Here is a 20,782-nt window from a genome sequence, read left to right on the forward strand (position 1 = left end):
TCATGCCCCCCAGAACAGAAGATCTTGTTGTTTTGTGTTGCAAACAGGTCCACTCAAGAATAACCTCCGTCCAAAAAGATGTTCTGGAGGATGGAGTCTTTGATTTCCCACTTGTGGTCTGAAGAAAAGTGTCTGCTCAAATGGTCTGCTATGCTGTTTTGCAGACCAGGTAAGAGTACCGCAGAGAGTGAGATCTGGTGCTTGATGCACCAGATCCAGAGCCTGACTGCTTCTTGACAGAAAGGGGAGGATTTTGCCCATCCACTTTGTCAGGGTTCCCTCCCCACTCTGAACTCTAGGATACAGATGTGGGGACCTACATGAAAGACCCCCTAAACTTATTTCTACCAGCTTAGGTTAAAACTTCCCCAAGGCACAAATTCTTTGCCCTTGGAGGGTACGCTGCCACCAACAAGTGATTTAACAAAGAATCAGGGAAAGGACCACTTGGAGCTCCTATTCCCCAAAAATATCCCCCCAAGCCCTTACATCCCCTTTCCTGGGGAGGCTTGAGAATAATATCCTAACCAATTGATTACAAAGTGATCACAGACCCAAACCCCTGGGTCTTAGAGAAATCAGTCAGGTTCTTAAAAGAAGGATTTTATTAAAAAAAAAAAAGTAAAAATCACCTCTGTAAAATCAGGATGGAAAATAACTTTACAGGGTAACAAAGATTCAAAAACACAGCAGAACTTCCTCTAGGCTTAGTTTCAAAGTCCCTCCCTCCAGCAAAGGAAAAATTCACAAGCAGAACAAAAGATAATCTAACACACCTTGCCTGGCTTTTATAGGAGAAGGAGTTTTCTGACCTCATGCTTCTCTGCTTCCCAAGAGAAAACACAGAACAAAGCCTTCCCCTCCTCCCCTTCCCCCAAGATTTGAAAGTATCTTCTTTCCCCATTGGTCCTTTTGGTCAGGTGCCACCCAGGTCATTTGAGCTTCTTAACCCCTTACAGGTAAAGAGGAATTCTAGGCTACCCTTAGCTGTATGGTTATGACACACTTGTTAATGTAAAATATGGTCATTGTATTGTCTGTCATTATCTGTACAGACTGACCAGACTGACCCACAAGCTTTGTGGACTGTTCTGAAGTCTAAGAGGCTGAAGTGCATTTGTGCTTCTCAAGGCATCCACAGGCCTGCACCTGCATACCATCTATTTGTGCTCTCCATCCCAAAAGTGAGGCATCTGTCTTCTTAATTTTGAATGGGAGGAGAGGTGTAAAGGGAACTTCTCTGCAGGCTTTGTAGGGTCCTTCCACCATTTCAGGTTGACAGAACTAGTGAAGGCATACCGAGGGCCATATCCAGATGATATTTGATGGGTGTATACCAATCTCAGCCAGACTTGCATGCATTGGAGTCATAGTCTGCCATGAGACGTCTTTAAGCTACACAAAGCCATGTGTCTGAAATGAGTGAAGACACTGTGGTGTCTGGATGCTTGAATAATAGGAATATAGCCGTAGGAATATACTACTAACCAACTAACCGGGATGATGACCAGCAGTTGTGAAATGCTTAGGGAGATTAAAGAGGCTACAAAAACAGAAAACCAAATAATAACAGGATTTCAACTATCCCCATGTTGACCTGATACATGTCATCTCAGGATGGGATGCAGAGATTAAATTTCTAGACACAATTAATGGCTGTTTCTTGGAGCAGTTGGTCCTGGAACTAGGCAATTCTTGATTTAGTCCTAAGTGGCGCACAGGATCTGGTCCAAGAGGTGAATATAGCGAAACCACTCAGTAATAGCAACCTTAATGTAATTAAATTTAACATCCCCGTAGGGGGGAAAATACCAAAGAAACCCACCACAGTGGCATTTAACTTAAAAAAGGGGAACTACACAAAAATGAGGAAGTCAAATCATGGACTTGTTTGAATCTAAAATTGCTCCGATGAATTTGATTCTCTGGATGGGAGTCAGATGGGCTTTTGAACACTGACTTTCAGATGCAGGTTCTGGAATAAGTTGAGTGTGTAACTAATGGCTTCTGAGACGTGTTGAGGAGATTGTCTCTGTACCAGCCAAACATCCAGGTAAGGATACACTAAAATATTCCTCCTTCTTAAATGTGCTGCCATGACTGCTAGCACTGTGGTAAATACTCTTGGTGTGTTCAATAGACCAAAGGGTAACACTCATATGAACATAAGAATGGACCTACTGGGTCAGACCAAAGATCCATCTAGCCCAGTATCCTGTCTTCCGACAGTGGCCAATGCCAGGTGCCCCAGAGAGAATGAACAGAACAGGTAATCACCAAGTGATCCATCCCCTGTCGCTCATTCCCAGCTTCTGGAAAACAGAGGTTATGGACACCATTCCTGCCCATCCTGGCTAATAGCCATTGATGGACCTTTCCTCCATGAATTTATCTAGTTCTTTTTTTAATCCTGTTATGGTCTTGACCTTCACAACATTCTCTGGCAAGGAGTTCCACAGGTTGACTGTGAGTTGTGTGAAGAAATACTTCCTTTGGTTTTAAACCTGCAGCCGATTAATTTCATTTGGTGATCCCAAGTTCTTGTGTTATGAGAAGTAGTAAACACTTCCTTATCTACTTTCTCTGTACCACTCATGATTTTATAGACCTCAATCATATCTCCCCTTAGCCGTCTCTTTTCCAAGCTGAAAAATCCCAGTTTTATTAATCTCTCCTCATACGGAAGCCGTTCCATATCCCTAATAATTTTTGTTGCCCTTTTCTGAACCTTTCCCAATTCCAATCTATCTTTTTTGAGATGGGGTGTCCACATCTGCACACAGTATTCAAGATGTGGGTGTATCATGGATTTATATAGAGGCAACATGATATTTTCTAAAAAAAGGAGTACTTGTGGCACCTTAGAGATTAACAAATTTATTTGAGCATACGCTTTCGTGAGCTACAGCATCCGATGAAGTGAGCTGTAGCTCACGAAAGCTTATGCTCAAATAAATTTGTTAGTCTCTAAGGTGCCACAAGTACTCCTTTTCTTTTTGCAAATACAGACTAACACGGCTGCTACTCTGAAACATGATATTTTCTGTCCTATTATCTATCCCTTGCTTAATTATACCCAGCATTCTGTTCACGTGTTGACTGCCGCTGCACATTGAGTGGATGTTTTCAGAGAACTATCCACAATGACTTCAAGATCTCTTTCTTGAGTGGTAACAGCTAATTTAGACCCCATCATTTTATATGTATAGTTGGGATTATGCTTTCCAATGTGCATTACTTTGCATTTATCAACATTAAATTTCATCTGCCATTTTGTTGCCCAGTCACCCAGGTTTGAGAGATCCTTCTGTAGCTCTTTGCAGTCTGCCTGGGTCTTAACGATCTTTAGTAATTTTGTATCATCTGCAAATTTTGTCACCTCACTGTTTACCCCTTTTTCCAGATCATTTATGAATATGTTGAATAGGACTGGTCCCAGAACAGACCCCTGGGGGACACCACTATTTACCTCTCTCCATTCTGAAAACTGACCGTTTATACCTACCCTCTGTTTCCTATCTTTTAACCAGTTACCAATCCATGAGTGCACCTTCCCTCTTATCCCGTGGCAGCTTATTTTGAGTAAGAGCCTTTGGTGAGGGACCTTGTCAAAGGCTTTCTAAAAATCTAAGTACATGATATCCACTGGATCCCCTTGGTCCACATGCTTGTTGACCCCCTCAGAGAATTCTAGTAGATTAGTGAGGTATGATTTCCCTTTACTAAAACCATGTTGACTCTTCCTCAACAAATTATGTTCAACTATATGACAATATTGTTCTTTATTATAGTTTCAACCAGTTTGCACGGTGCTGAAGTCAGGCTTACAGGCCTGTAATTGCCGGGATCACCTCTGGAGCCCTTTTTAAAAATTGGTGTCACATTAGCCATCCTCCAGTCATCAGGTACAGGAGCTGATATAAATGCTACTACAGTTAGTAGTTCTGCAATTTCACATTTGAGTTCCTTCAGAACTCTTGGGTGAATATCATCTGGTCCTGGTGCCTTATTGCTGTTTAATTTATCAATTTGTTCCAAAACCTCCTCTAATGATACCTCAATCTGGGCCAGTTCCTCAGATCTGTCACCTAAAAAGATGGCTCAGGTTTGGGAATCTCCCTCACATCCTCAGCCATGAAGACCGATGCAAATAATTCATTTAGTTTCTCCGCAATGGCCTTATCGTCCTTGAGTGCTCCTTTAGCATCTCTATCACCCAATGGCCCCACTGGTTGTTTAGCAGGCTTCCTGCTTCTGATGTACTTTTAAAAAAACTTGCTATTACTTTTTGAGTCTTTCCTCAAATTCTTTTTTAGCCTTCCTAATTGTATTTTACACTTCATTTGTCCGTCTTTATGCTCCTTTCTATTTTCCTCACTAGGATTTAAATTCCACTTTTTAAAGGATGCCTTTTTGCCTCTTTTGCTTTTTTTAATCAATATTGGTAGTATTTGTGTCCTATTGTGAATCTCATGTACTTCCTGTGTGATAGTATTATTGCTATGCGGAAGCACACCTCCTGAATATCAAGAGATGTGAACCAATCCCCTGGATGCAGAGTAGGAATTATGGAGGTGAGTGTAATGGGTTCCCCCGAGGGTGCCACCTGGAACTGGAGTACCACTGAGCCCTCTGACACACTAGCCTGGATTCCCTCTCACACTGTGTAGCTGTGACAAGCTGTAGACTCACTCCAGGTCCTACACTTCCTCCAGCATTCACATGGGTAGGGACACACCCAGCTGCAGTTACATGCAGGCTCTCTGATCACCCACGGCATAAACCAACAATAGAGAGGCTACAGCCAAAATAACCATCAGCTTCCCAGCCAAGGACCCCAGAACCTTAGTACCATCCTGCCCTGGTCCAAACTCCAACCAGTATGAATTTATTATCCAGTTCACCTCCCTCTCAATGTGGAGTGGAAATGCAACAAGCCTGTGTTAAACCAAGTTGAGATTTTCCCCCAGACACTTCACTTAAAGGCACACTGGGTTTAAATTAAAACATAAAACAACTTTATTAACTATAAAAGATAGATTTTAGGTGATTATAAAGGATAGCAAACAGATCAAAGCAGATTACCCAGCAAATAAACAAAAATGCAAACTAAGCTTAACGTACCAGACAGATTGGATATGAATTAGCAGTTTCTCACCCTGAGAGATGGTACAAGCAGGCTTGTAGATTCTTAAGAGACAAGCTGCATTTGCTTTGCAGCTTGGGATCCCCAGGTTTTCATACACAGGCTAGAAATCCCTTTAGCCTGGATCCAGCACTTCCCCCAGTTCGATCTGTGTTCCTCAGGTGTTTCCAGGAGTTTTCTTGTGTGGGGAGTGAAGAACAACAGATGATGTCACTCCCTACCTTATATAGCTTTAGCATATGGCAGGAGCCCTTTGTTCCAAAACCAGCTCCCAGACCAGTGTGTGGAAAAATATAGACACCCCAAAATAGAGTCCAGAGTCATGTGGCCTGGTCACGTGCCTTTGCATACCTTGCTGAGTCATAGCAGCCATTATTTACCGGCTGTCTGGAATGTTTACAGGAAGGTTAAGTTCTTCCAGGATCCAGTGTCTTTGCTGATGGGCCAACAGCACTATTTGGCCTCTTCACTGTTGTACCTGAAAGGCTACTTGTGGGTTTCACCCAGAGTAACCACATTTTAAATACAGATACATAGTTAATATTTATAACTTTAGATACAAAAATGATACATGCATACAAATAGGATAATAATATTCAGCAAATCATAACTTTTCTGATGACATCTGTGACAGGGTCGGGCCAGATGGCTATAGGAGAGTAATTTTTTTTTTGTTTGAAGCAAAAGATGTTTTTTTATTTGCATAACACACTTACAAAGTAAAAACAGCAGCATATGCAATGTGTAACACAACAACCAATCACAACTGTTTTCTCATTAGCTTCAGGGGAGGGAAGTGTTCAAGCTTGCCTGGGCCCAGAGCGGGGGGCTTCCTTGACTCTCGTGGTCTTCCACCCTTCCGAGTTACCTGGTGGCCCAGAGCGAGGGGGCTTCATCGACTCACCCCTTCGAGTTACCTGGCGCCACCTTCGAGTCTTCCACCCCTTCGAGTTACCTGGCGCCACGCCCGAGTGTCACCAACAATTCCCTCCTCTGAAAGCACCCAACAAGAGGGGCAGGCTGTGGGGTGGACAATCCGGGGGGGGGGACGTGCACCCACATGTGAAAGGACCCCTCTAAGATGGTGGTGTCCACAGCAGCAATGGCTGGGGCTGGGGTCCCTTACTCTCTCCCCCAATCAAAGGGTCAGACAAAGGGACCCGGACGGGGACACCGAGCAGAGAACCTCGGACAGTGCCCACCGCTCCTCAAAAGCATCAAGGGAGTTGGTGGACGCCGCCCAGAGGAACTCTGCCCGGATACATGAACGGACTGAGGATCGGAAAACGGCCCCACCGTCACAGGAAACTCCATCGGCCAACCTCCTCTCTCTGGTTTTATAGATGGCCGTTTTAGCCAGGGCCAGGAGGAGGTTAACTAGGAGATCCCGTGACTTTGTGAGGCTACGGATGGGGAGTGCATAAATAAAAAGGTGAGGGGAAAAATGCAACCAAAAACATAATAGGAGATTTGTGAGGAGCTGGAACAGGGGCTGCAGCCTGGCACACTCCAAATATACGTGCACCAGGGTTTCCCTCACACCACAAAAGGGACAAGTATCTGGGACGGGGGTGAACCGCGCCAAGTACGTGCCCATGCTCACAGCTCCATGAAGGAGCCGCCAGCCGATGTCTCCGACGGGCCTCGAAACCAAGGTGGAATATAGGCTGACCCACTGGGGCTGCTCACCCTCCAAAGGTGGCAGAAGGTCTCGCCACTTTGTATCGGGGCGGGACACTAGGGTGAGGGCGTGAAGGGTGTGGAGCACAAGCGTGTATAGATGTTTCCTTGGCGCGGTTTGGAAGCATACCGGCTGCAGTTCATGCAGCCGGCTCACAGTGAATGGGTGAGGGGGTCGATTGGGTCTGCGGGGCAGGGGTCCAATTAAAAGGTCCAGCGGGCCTGGGGTAGAGGGTGGGCGGGGCGTGCCCTTGAGCAAGACTCGGTCAAGGTAAGCTCGAGCAGCAGGCGGCAAAGCGGCCTTCGCCTCCTGAAGTACGCGCCGGGGGGGTGCGAGGTCTGGAGAGCCCCATGCGCCGGGCGAGCGTCAGGGGATCCAGCCAGTCTCCCCGGTCATAGTCCAGGAGGTCTCCGATTCTCGTGACTTCTGCCAGGATCAAGCTCTGGCGCACCAAGCGGGACTCCGCCACCTGCACACGGAGCTGGGGGTTGTGTAGCAGGGGCTCCGCGAGGAGATCTACCCCCTCGGTGGCTGCCACGGACCTGGTCGTTAAAAACAGTTTCCAAGTCTGGAGGAGGTCCTGGTAGAAGACCGGCAGCCCCGAGAGGTCTCGCGGAAGACCTCCCGGATGGAGATAAAAGAGCTGCCAGTCATATCGGAGCCCTCGGATGCGGCGCAGGATGGCGTGCGCCAGTGTGCTCCACGCCGAACTGCCTGCACCATAGACGAGCCTCTGTAGGGCCTGGAGGCGGAAGACACGGACCTGAGTGTGCAGACACTTCAGGCCCTGTCCTCCTTCCTTCAGGGGTAGATGAAGAACCCCTACAGGGGCCCAGTGCGTTCCTGACCAAAAGAACTCTAGAATCGATGTCTGGAGGTTGGTCAGGAAACCTAGGGCCGGGACCAGGGTGTTGAGCCGGTACCAGAGCATGGACAGGACTAGTTGATTAAGCACCAGCGCTCTCCCTCAGATAGAGAGACATCGGAGTAGGCCCGTCCATTTCCGGAGCCGCTCTATCATCCCACCCTCTACATTTTCCCAGTTTTCCAGCAGAGAGGGATGCGTGGCAGAAAGGTAAACGCCGAGTTAGAGCAGCGGACCCGTGCTCCACCGGATGGTCTGAAGCGCGGGTGGGAGGGAGCTCACCTGCCGCCAGTCTCCTACCGCCAAGCCAGAGCTCTTGACCCAGTTGACCCGGGCGGAGGAGGCTGCCGAATAGATGGCCTGGCAAGCCTCCACCCGTGCCAAGTCGCTGGGGTCCTGGATCACGAGGAGCACGTCATCAGTGTACGCCGACAGGACCAGCTGCAGCTCCGGCTCCCGCAGCACCAACCCTGTCAACCTCCTGTGGAGGAGACAGAGGAAGGATTTGATCGCCAGAGCGTACAGTTGGCCCAAGAGGGGGCACCCCTGCTGTACTCCTCGCCCGAAGCTGACCGGTTCAGTCAGGGTCCAGCTGAGCTTAACCAGACACTCTGCGGAAGTGTACAGCACCTGGAGAAAACCCACAAACTGGGGTCTGAAGCCAAATGCCTGCAGAGTGCTCAGGAGGTACCCGTGGTCCACCCTATCGAACACCTTCTCCTGATCTAGGGACAGGAGGACGAACGACAGACCATCTCTATGCCCGAGTTCCAAAAGGTTCCAAACCAGAAATAGGTTATCAAAGATACTGCGGTCCGGGACAGTGTAGGTCTGGTCTGGGTGGATCACGTCTGCCAGCACAGACCCTAGCCGCAGCGAGATTGCTTTCACTACGATTTTGTAGTCCGTGCTGAGGAGCGAGACAGGAACAACCCCGGGTGTTCAACGTTGCGATGGTGAGAGGTGTCATGGGGGGGGCCAAGGGGGATCCTCACTGGCGGGGACGCTCGCATCCCGCAGTGGGCCGTGCAACAGTCCTTGACCCATCCCGTAGGTGAGTAATTGGTCGCGGAAGACGCAGACCCGCCAGTAGGCCGCGGCATCCTGCTTCCCTGTCCCTTTACCTTCCCCCATGAGGGCCCTTGTGGCCCGGAGGATTTGAAAAAAATCCCCCCATCGCTGGAGAGCAAGCTGTACCTTGTTGCGGGAGCCACGGACATTCTCTAAAAACTTCCGCAGCTCTCCTCGCAGCTCATGGGGGGGTGGGGTTATGGTTTCCCGGTTGTTCCCCAGCGAGGCCCTTGGTGCAGCCCCGTGGTCCACTAAAACGGACAAGCAGGGTGCGGACCCCCGACAGGGTGCCTGATGGGCTGGAGCTTCTAGGCCCGCCTCAAGCTCTGGGGCGATAGGGGGCAGTGGAGGAAAGATAGCAGCTCCTAATGGGACAGGGCAGGAGAACACAAAGGCCGCTCCCTGGGGGTCATCAGTTGGGAAAGGGAAGGAGACAGCCCCGGGGGCAGCAATGACATGGCAGGAGGTAAACCGGATAGGGGTAGGGGCAGGGGCAGGGGCAGAGGTGAGGTTCTGGGTTTCGGGAGGCAAGCAGCTGGATGGTGGCACCTCCCGATCAGACTCAAGGGCTAAGGGGGTGGGGAGGGAGCTCTCAGTGATACCGGGCGCGGGCTCTATGGTGGATTTAGCGGCCACAGCATCAGGAGATGGATTATCTTCTGTTGGGCCCCCGCCCAGGAAGGAAATCGATTGCTCCACACCAACGGGGGGTGCCCCGGTGACTCGTGTCCTGGCTGCGTGGTGCCGGCTGTCACCTGAGCAGGCTTGGTAGTCGTCAGCGGGGTGCCATCAGTGGCTGGGTCGGTGGAGGAGTCCAGGGGCTCCTCGGAGGTGGGAGCAGAAGCAGCAGTTAGGGGGAGGGAGCATGGGGAAAAGAGGGGTGGAGTGAGGTCGCCCAAATCGAGGTTTGCTGGCAAAAGGTCATCCTCCCCCTGGGCGACCGGGGTCAGATCTAGGGCCTCGATCTCCTTGAACATGGAGGAGAGGACACTTTCCATCGCCCCAGGGTTCTCCCCGCTGGCACCCACCTCGACGGTTGCCTCGGGGTTCACGGGGACTTCGGGTAGTGTCAGGACAGAAGGGGCTTCCTCGAGGGTCTCGGAGGGGAGGGTCTCCCGTGCAGGGGAGATACTACCTTCCGGTGCTACCACGTCTTTCCCGGCTGACACCGGTGGATGGGATGCACTCGTGGGCAAAGCGGAAGGTTTGGCATCGGTGCCCCCCTTCCTGGTCTTCCAGGGGGCCTCCGCCTCGGGTAGATGAGGCGGAGCTCGAGCCTTCCGCTTGCCTGGCTTCCCCTGGACAAGGGCCCAGCCCTCCATGGCATCATCTGGGGGCTGGTTAGCAGGGGTCGTGTCAGGAGGTAAAGACGACGGCTCAGGGACTTGGGGGAGGGACGGTGGGGTGGCATAAGGGAGGGAGGATTCTCCCTGGGGCAGGCTCTCTCCCATGCCTGGTGGTATCTCTGCCACACCCTCCTCCATAGGCCCTGCCAGATTGTCAGCAGCGAAGGCGGGGCTCTCCCGCTCATCTGGGTGTCGTAGGGGAGGTGCCCCTTGGGCCTGAACGGGAGAAGTGGTGGTCCGAAGAGGAGGGGGGGCGGGTTCGGGTATCGGGCAGCCAGGGGCATTGGCAATGACAGGGCCGATGTCCTGCCGGGTCTCAGGGATCCCAGATGCCCCTCCTTGCCGGGCTAAGGGGCAGTCCCTCTGGACATGCCCTGACGCCTGGCAGAGGTAGCACCCGGTAACAGGCCCCCCGGTGTGGGACTAGGAAGGACCCCTCGAGCACCTCTCCGTCACGCACCGCCGACAGCAGTAGAAGCTGCACTTGCCGGCAGAAGGAAAAGATGTGATGGAGGGTGGGGTCCTTGCAGCCCAACGGGAGAGGGCTGATGACAGAAACAGGTTTCCCCAGGGTGGAAAGGGCGGGTAACAGGGCAGCACTGGGGAGAAAAGGAGGGACAAAGGTCAGGACTAGGCGGACGTCCAGGTCCTCTAGCGGCTCTAGGGGGACAAACACCCCCCCCACCGCCAGGCCCCTCTCCACCGCCTCCTGGGCGGCAGCCTTCGATGCTAAGAAGAAGACGACCTTCCCATACATTTGGAGGCCGCCACAATGGCCGAGGGCCCCACCACCCTCACACGTAGGTCTCCACATGGGGCGAGGTGGGCACCAGGAGGCATCGGACACCGTGCTTCCTTGTCATGGTGGGGAAGGGACCCCGGCCGCTGTTGATGGTGGCAGAGGTGGTGGGCGGGATAGATGACGAGGCGGCAGGCGGGGGGGCTGCCGCCGCTCGGGCATACATCCTGGGGGGTGAGGGAGGGACACCCACAGAGCTGGTGAAGGGGGCAGCGGGGAGGGACGCCGTGGTCGGTGATGGGGCCGCAGCAGTGGGGGTGGCCCCTGCCACGGAGGGCCTGGTGGTTTTAGTGGGGCCCTTCCCCTTCTTCTTGCCCTGGCCTTTCCCGCCGGCTGGGGGGCTCCCCTAGAGTCTGGGGAGCCGGTGAGCATGGCAGCGGAGGAGGCATTGCCGATGCCCCAGCGGGGGCGGTGGCAGGTGGTTAACAAGAGTTGGGGTCAGGTAAAAAGGGACAGGCTGTGGGATGGGCAGTTCGGGGGGGGGCACATGAACCACCGTACGCTTGTCCAGAGAGTCCTGTTTGGTTGGCTGGTGCTTCTGGCCCACATGGTGGAATCAGGGCGAGCAGCTAAGTCCAGAGGTAGATGTTAAACAGCCAGCAATGACGGTGGAGGAGGCAGTTGTGAAGATGGTAGTGTGGGGGTTGGGAGGATACAGATGGATCGGGGGGGCAGCTCCGTGCCACACCCTCTGCGTCCCTACAAACACAGTCACGACACAGTCAAGGCCTCCCCCCACACGAGACCACAGTCTGAAAGTTACTCAGTCTTGGGCCCCCTCCACAGCGATTTGTAAGTTCCCCGGGCGGTGTTCCTCTGATAGACGGCTGTTTCTCTGTCTGTTCCGGGTTTTCCTTTTTGCATTCCAGAAATGCCGGAGCAAGTGATAAGATTCCTTTCAACCAGAGACGGGTCCGCAAACAAACAGCAAGCGGCTGGGTCTGGGGGCTGGATCCTTCCACTCCCCCCCTCTGGGGAAGTGGGCCGGCAGGCCCTCCCCCTCTCGGGGGGGGATTCAGCTGGAGCGGCAGCAGCTTCCAAGGGCAGGTGGGCTGGGGGGGGGCTAACAGCCAGCCGGCAGCCGGCCAGCACTCTAGCAACAGCGGAGAAAGAAAAAAAACAACAAAAGGAAAAGAAAGGGGGGGGGAGAGCGTCTGGCCCGGTCGGGGGGGAAGCTGAAAGCAGGGGCAAAAGGCAAGGAAAGCCCAGGCCAGAGAGCAGCAGCAGGAGAGGAGGCTAAGTAGGTCCCTTTTCCCTGGGTAAGGTAACAGGGAAGGTTCCAGAACAATCAGGAACCTTCTGGAGACAATTAAGACAGGCTGATTAGAACACTTGCAGCCAATCAAGAAGCTGCTAGAATCAATTAACGGGTTTCAGAGTAACAGCCGTGTTAGTCTGTATTCGCAAAAAGAAAAGGAGTACTTGTGACACCTTAGAGACTAACCAATTTTATTTGAGCATGAGCTTTCGTGAGCTACAGCTCAGGCTAATCAGGGCACCTGGGTTTTAAAAAGGAGCTCACTTCAGTTTGTGGTGTGCGTGTGAGGAGCTGGGAGTGAGAACGCGGACTGTTGGAGGACTGAGGTGTACAAGCATTATCAGACACCAGGAGGAAGGTCCTATGGTGAGGATAAAGGTGTTGGGAGGAGGCCATGGGGAAGTAGCCCAGGGAGTTGTAGCTGTTGCACAGCTGTTCCAGGAGGCACTCTAGACAGCTGTACTCCACAGGGCCCTGGGCTGGAACCTGGAGTACAGGGCGGGTCCGGGTTCCGCCCCAACTCCTGGTCAGACACAGGAGTCGTCGACCTGGACTGTGGGTTCAGAAAAACGGCCAAGCTGAGGGCTGCCGTGAAGCTCCAAGGCGAGCAAATCCGCCAATAAGCACAAGACTCACCAAGGTAGAGCAGGAACTTTGTCACACATCTTACATGCCCCATCTTGTACAAAATGCATCATAATTATATCCTAATAATATCACTGTGAAGAATATGTGGTGCAGTGCCACAGTGAGGGTGACCGTTCTGAACTTCAAGTTGTGTATGATTGAGTTCAGCTTTCTTAAGTCCAAGATGGGTTACCATCCCCCTTTCTTATTTGGGATAAGTATTTGCTGTAGAACCCTTTCCCCCAGTATTGAGGTGGGACCTTTTCTATCGTTCCAAAAGAGAGGAGTGAGAGGACCTCCTGTTATAAAAGATCCTTGTGAGAAGAGTCCCTGGAAAAGGAAGGGTAAGGGGCTTTGGAGGTAAGCGCAGTGAGAAACCAGGTGGTGTAGCCTGATATCATGTCCATAAACCCCTGGTCTGTGTTGACAGAGGACCACATGTCCCTGAAGAGGGTTAGATGATTCCCAAAAGATAGGATCGGTTCTAGATCTGAAGAGGTGGGCTCATATCTCTCAACAGTCCCACTAAAATTAATGTTTCTGCGATGCTGGTAGTGATGGGTGGGTTGCTGAGTGTGGCTGCCTGTGTCAATGAAAATGTCCCTTTTAGGAGGCTCTGTAGACCTCTAGTGGAAGAAGGGTGGCAGAGCATGAGATTGCTGTCTAAAATGCTTCATTTTAGGGACCAAAGTGTAGACAGAAATCACAGAGATCCTCCTCTGCAAGTGTGAAGAGCCTCATATCTTCTTGAACTAAAGAACTCTGCACCTTTGAATGGTATGTCCTCAATGGTGGATTGTAAATCCCAAGGGAAGTCAGAGCCTTTCAACTATGAGGTGTCCTCATGACCACCACTATGGCCACTGATCAGGAGGCACTGTCTGCAGCATCCAGAGAAGTCTGGAGACTGGACTTTGCCATGAATTGGTCTTTGTTGACTAAAGAGAAGAACTCTTCTCTGGCTTCTGGTGGAAGTCTGTCTGTAAAGGCTGCCAACTTTTTGAAGACTTGGAAGTCATATCTGGCCATTAGAACATGATAGTTTGTACCCAAAATTATAGTCTTGCTGAGGAATACGACTTATGGTCAAATAAAACAATTCATATTGCTACTCAGACTTTTGGTGTGTCTTGGTTTTGCTGTGACTTCTCGTGTGTAGACGTCATGACCAGTAAAGATGGCATAAGGTTTGTATAGAAGAATTCAGCTCCATTAGGGAGGACTTGGTATTTTTTGTTCACCTTGCAGGAAGTTAGTGCTGCTGTGGGTGGTGTTTGCTGGGTCCATGTAGAATGTCCATTAATTTGTGGATTGGCCTCCTGGATCTCTTCTATGGGGATCTGTAATGCTGTTGTGATTCTCCTAAGTAGGTCCTGAACCCCTTTAAGTCATCCCCTTGAATTTGGGGAGTGCTGGAAGGACAATGGCCTGGTCAGGGGAGAATGAGGTTAATGTCCGCAGCAATAGGTGCAACCTCTTCTGGTACCTCCTCAGGAACAGGTGAAGGCTGATTTGGTGAAGGTTCCAGAGCAGCCAGGGTGGCCAAGACTGTGTATGGAAGTGTCTTAGGTACACAGGGTCTGAGGTTAATTATTCCTCTTTTTTGCTGACCAGGGTCCCCAGTACAGCCACACTGGCATTGAGAGTTATGGACCAGTGGCCAAGGTATTGGGATCCACATTCCGTGACCTGATTGATGGGTGTCCCAGTGCCTGTCTCCAGAAAAGTCTCTAGACCATCTGTAAGGCACTGAAGAGGAGGCAGGAGAAGTTCTAGGGAAGTACATGTGCTGCAACCTCTCCGAGTTGTGACTGTCATCTCAGGCCACTGAGGAAGAGTATGTCAGCTCTGACAACACCACTTACGATCTTGGTGTGGTAAGTAGAGTCACTGAGGTAGGCAGTGCTATGGTTGCTGAATGTTTTGGCACCAGCAGAGAAACTGATGTAGACAACAGAGGTGATTCAGGCTCCTCCAATATAAGCATATCTGACAGTACTGTAAAACTCTGATGCCATCTGGTGCTGTGGAGTAGACAGTCTACATGGTGCTATGGTCTCTTCGAGTAGTGTCCTCCCAAACTGCTGGGGTTGCAGTGCCTAATGTAGCAGTACCATAAAAGCTTTTGGCGATGCCAAATGTGACATCAAGAAGGAAGAGCCCCTGAGCGAAGGCAGCTTCATCAGTGACAATTGTGATGGTTCCTGTGTGCCACTTTGGTGCCAAAGGAGCTTTGGTGGGAACCACACTGGGCCACAAAATCTCGGTGGAAGAATGCTTTGGGGGAGATCTCCTTTTGGATTAGCTCTTTGTAGGGAATCTGCCCCTGGAACTCCCTGAGCCATAAGGGAACTCTGACAGTCTTTTATTGGGCTTAGTCACTAAAGCTGAAAAGGGAGCCCCATGAGTCAGTGAACCCATGCTCATGCCAGAGATGCAGTCTTCCTAAGCTGCTGGGGAGTGTTTGACCCCCACTCCCCCCCTCCTCCGAGCTCCCCCCGCCTCTTCCCGCCTCCTCCCCAGCACCTCCTGCACCCTGCTGAACAGCTGATCGCAGGTGTGTGGGAGGCGCTGGCGGGGGTGGGGGAGGAGGAGCTGATCGGGGGCTGCTGGTGGGTGCTGAGCACCCACTCTCTTCTTCCCGGAGTTCGGAGCCAAGCAGGGCCTGGCCAGGGTGGGGTTGGGCAGAATTGATACCAGCCGGGTGCCCTCGGGGCCTGCCCGGGGTGGGGGCTGGGGCCGCGTGTCCTCTCAGCACTGCCCGGGGGCGGGGGGGGGACCAGCCGGGTGCCCTCGGGGCCTGCCCGGGGTGGAGGTTGGGGCCGCGTGTCCTCTCAGCGCTGCCCGGGGGCGGGGGGGGACCAGCCGGGTGCCCTCGGGGCCTGTCCGGGGTGGAGGTTGGGGCCGCGTGTCCTCTCAGCGCTGCCCGGGGGCGGGGGGGGACCAGCCGGGTGCCCTCGGGGCCTGCCCGGGGTGGGGGCTGGGGCCGCGTGTCCTCTCAGCGCTGCCCGGGGGCGGGGGGGGACCAGCCGGGTGCCCTCGGGGCCTGCCCGGGGTGGGGGCTGGGGCCGCGTGTCCTCTCAGCACTGCCCGGGGGCGGGGGGGGGACCAGCCGGGTGCCCTCGGGGCCTGCCCGGGGTGGGGGCTGGGGCCGCGTGTCCTCTCAGCGCTGCCCGGGGGCGGGGGGGGACCAGCCGGGTGCCCTCGGGGCCTGCCCGGGGTGGGGGCTGGGGCCGCGTGTCCTCTCAGCGCTGCCCGGGGGCGGGGGGGACCAGCCGGGTGCCCTCGGGGCCTGCCCGGGGTGGGGGCTGGGGCCGCGTGTCCTCTCAGCGCTGCCCGGGGGCGGGGGGGACCAGCCGGGTGCCCTCGGGGCCTGCGCGGGGTGGGCTGGGCGGTCGGTGCCGGCTGCGAGGGCCCCGCTGGAGCGCTCCTGCGGGGTCAGCACATGACGTAAGGCAACGAGCGATCCCTCCGTAATGGCCCGGCCCGGCCCGGCCCGGCCCGGCCCTCAGCGGACAGTGGCCACAGGCCGTGTCCCGGTGGCGCGGGGGCCGCTGCCGGCTCGGGGCGGCGACTACAACAGAGCCGATGTAGGGCTCCCCTCACATCACAGCGCTCTTGCGCTGCTCAGCTAGGCTCCGCCCCGTCCTGAAATGATTGGTTCGGCGGCCTGTCAGTCCTCAGGACGCAGTCTCCCATTGGGTGGTATCTGCGGAGCTCGCGCTGTGCCCGCCCTCCGGCGTCCTTGGCGGCCGCTGATAGGCGGCGGCGGGAGCGGTTCTCCCCACCCCCACCGCACCGAGTCGGTGCCTGGCAGCCAGAGGACCGGCCCCGCCGCCATCGCCATGGGCACCCGGGACGACGAGTACGACTATCTCTTCAAAGGTACCGCGGGCGGGGGGCCATGTCCCGTGCCGCGGCCGCCCCCGCCTTGGGCCCCCCTCCGCGCCGCTCCCGTCCTCGCCCTCGCCCTCGCCCTCGCCCTCGGCCTGGCGGCAGGCCCGGGAGCGGCCCCTCTTCCGCCCGCTGCCTGGGCTCGCTGCCCGCGATGGCCGCCGGGCAGCGGGTCGGGGCCGCGGGGCATGTTCTGAGGAGGGCGGGCAGCGGGGCCTGCGGCGCTCCAGGGGCGGCGTATCCCGGGCCGAGAGCCGGAGCCCACCGGGTTTGGCGGGCGGGGGGCGCGTGTGGGATCTGCCGCAGGCCGTGGGCGCTGCAAGCCGGGCTGGGCGCTCGGCGCAGGTCGAATGGGTCTGTCGAGCGCTTGTCCATCCCCTGCCCCGCGGCCCATCTCTTCCTCCCCCGCTGCCGGGGGTGGCCAGAGCGTGTCCGCTTTGGCTTGCAATAGTCGCGGGGCTGGTGGCGGCCCGGGCTTGATGCACAGCGCGCCTGTGTCCCTCCCGAAGGGTTTTCCAAGCACCTTCGAAAACCCAGTTTTTTTAATGTGGTGAAGACCATGCTCCTAGCTGAGCGTTTGGAAGTAGAGAAAAAGGTGTGAACGCAAATTTTTCTGTTCTTAGCCTCTGTCTGTCTCTCGGTTTTTAAGCACTTAAAAATGTGAGTGTAATGCTTGGCTACGTAAGGCTCCGTCTACACTACACAGCTTTTAGCGACATGGCTACGTTGCTTGCTGCATCCGTGCCGCTAAAAGTTGGGCAGTGTAGCCGCTGTTTGTCGGCTCTCCTGCCAACAAAAAACTTCCGCCCCCAAGGAGTGCTTGTGCCAACTTTGCACTGTTCACACTGGCGCTTGTCTTTCCGGGGGGTGGGAGGCGCTAACACCTCTGAACAACAAAACTTTTGTCTTTCAATTGCCAGTGTAGACGTAGCCTCAGAAACAACAGGTTAGCATAAGTTTAATTTTTCCAAAAAACTAGCTTTGGGTTGAGACCAAGCACAAGAAACTTCAGCTCAAATGTTGCTCAAAAATTGCTAAGTGAAAATGGGGGTTAGAATAGAAAACTCTTCTCCACCTTAACTCGAGAGTTGCTATAATAAGCAGAAATTACTCTATTGCTATCCCAATAGAACTACAACTTTCTAACTACTGGACAGCTTTAAACTGGGATTGCTCAGTAGATATTTAATCCCATCATGAAATTAATAAATTAACTTCATAAAATTCTTTGAAGCTGGTTGCTGAACATCTGCAGAAGTTTTTAGGATTAGGGATTTCTCTTTAGAGAGCTGAAATGGCTTTGTGCTCTCATCCAAAAATATTGGTGGTGGATGCTCTGGAGTTTTAAGGGTGTGTGTCTGCTAACACAAATATGTCATTGTCACATCTTCGCTGGCAGTAGCAATGATGATTGCACTAGTGCAGACTGACTGCTGGCCCCAGCTCCGAGCTGGTCTGTGACACTGGCAACAATAGCACTTTCACTATTGCTTCCACCAGTTGAGTTGGAACAGTGTGATATTCTAGGAGCAGAAGCTGAGGGTTGATGACATCTAGGTGTGTAGTTGATTTTGGAACTGGAGTAGGATGTGTGTGTTTTCTCTGGTGAAAATCTTCCTGAGGATTTGAAGTTGATGTGTATTGTAGGACAGTTGCAAATAGCAGTACTCCTAGTGGTAATCCAGGACTCTCTCTATGCTGTAACAGTGTCCTCACAAAAAGAAAAGGAGTACTTGTGACACCTTTAGAGACTAACCAATTTATTTGAGCATAAGCTTTCATGAGCTACAGATGAAGTGATCTGTAGGTCACGAAAGCTTATGCTCAAATAAATTGGTTAGTCTCTAAGGTGCCACAAGTACTCCTTTTTTGCGAATACAGACTAACACGGCTGCTACTCTGAAAAGTGTCCTCACAGTGAGTTAGTGTGCAGCAAGCTAGTGTGCTGTAGATTCACACACGGGCTTGCCATGCTGGAACTTGCTATATAGACAAGCACTTGTTCTTTTCATTGGTGGCCATGCATGTATATTTGGCTTGCCGGGGAAAAAATGAGTTTTTTCCATTAGCAGCAGTTTACTGTGTCTCTTACTTTACATTAAAGTTAATATATATTGCACTATATGACCCACTCATTTTAAGAGCTGCCAAATAGTTGGAAAAACTTTCTTCTTCCCTGCCTCCTTTAAAGCACAATTGATTGACTTCCGAATTATGCTAAGCTGCCATGTCTGGTACTAAATCTCATCAGCTTTCCAAATGGCTCAGTATCCTAAGACTTTAAAGCTTGACAGCCGTCTTATTCTTTTCCCCCTCAATAATAATTCGATTAAGTAGATGAAAGTACACAACATTATATGGATCTTGTTTAAAAAAAATCTACATAGTTTAGAAATATCTGAACTTAAATTAGACTTTAAATTTTCAGGGAGGGACTGTGCTTTTGTATTTCTATTGTAAAGTACTTTCTAACACTGTTTAGTGAGGGGGAACCCTCTTCTATGTGGCTGAGCGTCTGAATTCCTTGGGGGGGACCATGTCTTCTATGTGCCATATGGTGCTGGAAACGCACTGATGTTGCTTAGATATTTTTTTATTATTAATTTATCTCTTGGCCCAGCAGTAAAAAAATCTGTTGTGCTGTTCCCCTTCTAGCTATGGGATCATTGATACCAGAGAAGGAATCCTATAGTGGCTCATGATTCTGACCTGGAAAGAGATGGGGCTGCTGCCCAAGCTGTGTCCCCAAAAGTAATAAGACAGTGGGTAAGACCAACTTCAATCTCCACTCGCTTGTGGAACTATATATCAGGTGTTGTGCAGGCACTGAAGAAATTATTGGTGTTTGAGTGAATTTTTTACTGGTCTTCTGACCTGCCCTTATTTTTATCTGTGCACTGGCTTTTTGAGTTTTTCTACTACTGTTCCAGCAGCCATATATTCGGTGGTCTGAGCAGGAAGGAGATGATTGCATTTCAGGAAGGATTTTTTCATTTTACTCTCTGTCAAGGAGAGAGAATATGCTCACCACTTTCTCTGAAAGGGACCTGGTATTTATCTCCTGGTGCATCTTTAGGGTATAATTTAACTCTAATTTTAGTTTTACAGGTACAATTTGCTAACGAAAGATACGTACTAATAATCCTGCCAACTCACATATTGGAGTGGCTCTTAGTAGACCTAATGAGGCTCAAAAACCTCAGGTTTCAGTGGGGTAGCTGTGTTAGTCTGTATCAGCAAAAACAACGAGGAGTCCTTGTGGCACCTTAGGGACTAACAAATTTATTTGGGCATAAGCTTTCGTGGGCTATAAACCACTTAATCAGACGCATGATATGAAAAATACACTACGCAGGTATAAATATACAGCATATGAAAAGATGAGAGTTGTCTTACCAAGTTGAGAGGTCAGTGCTAACGAGACCAATTCAGTTAGGGTAGATGTGGCCCATTCCCAACAGTCAACAAGAAGGGGTGAATATCAACAGAGGGGAAATTATTTTCCTAGTCCTGATTCAGGCCTAATTTGATCGTGTCAAGTTTGCAAACTAATTCTGCAGTTTCTTGTTGAAGTCTGTTTTTGAAGTTTTTCTTAAGTCTGTTATTGAGTGTCCAGGGAGATTGAAGTGTTCTTCAACTGGTTTTTGAATGTTACAATTCTTGACGTCTGATTTGTGTCCATTTATTCTTTTGTGTAGAGACTGTCCAGTTTGGCCAATATACACGGCAGAGGGGCATTGCTGGCACATATCACATTGGTAGATGTGCAGGTGAACAAGCCCCTGATGGTGTGGCTGGGTCACTACAAAAAATAATTTCCCCTCTGTTGATATTCACCACTTCTTGTCAACTGTTGGAAATGGGCCACATCCACCCTAACTGAATTGGTCTCGTTAGCCCTGACCCCCCACCTGGTAAGACAACTCCCATCTTTTCATATGCTGTATATTTATACCTGTGTACTGTATTTTTCAAGCCATGCATCCAGTGAAGTGGGTTCTAGCCCACGAAAGCTTATGTCCAAATAAATTTTAGTTTCTAATGTGCCACAAGGACTCCTTTTTTTTTTCTTTAAACTTCGGAATCTCACTCTTG

General features: G+C 51.8%; 1 protein-coding gene across 1 annotated transcript in view; it reads left to right on the plus strand.

Moving 5' to 3' along the window:
* The first annotated feature begins 16,521 nt into the window (after positions 1 to 16,521).
* The window catches only part of RAB11B (RAB11B, member RAS oncogene family), a 31,664-nt gene continuing 27,403 nt past the window's right edge, over positions 16,522 to 20,782 (plus strand). Inside the window, exon 1 of the mRNA XM_074939621.1 lies at positions 16,522 to 16,678. Within this exon, the coding sequence (XP_074795722.1) occupies positions 16,639 to 16,678 (40 nt within the window). The 5' untranslated portion in view covers positions 16,522 to 16,638. The remainder of the gene's footprint in view (positions 16,679 to 20,782) is intronic.

Source organism: Natator depressus, chromosome 25 (genome assembly GCF_965152275.1).
Source record: "Natator depressus isolate rNatDep1 chromosome 25, rNatDep2.hap1, whole genome shotgun sequence".
Taxonomy (NCBI): Eukaryota; Metazoa; Chordata; order Testudines; family Cheloniidae; genus Natator; species Natator depressus.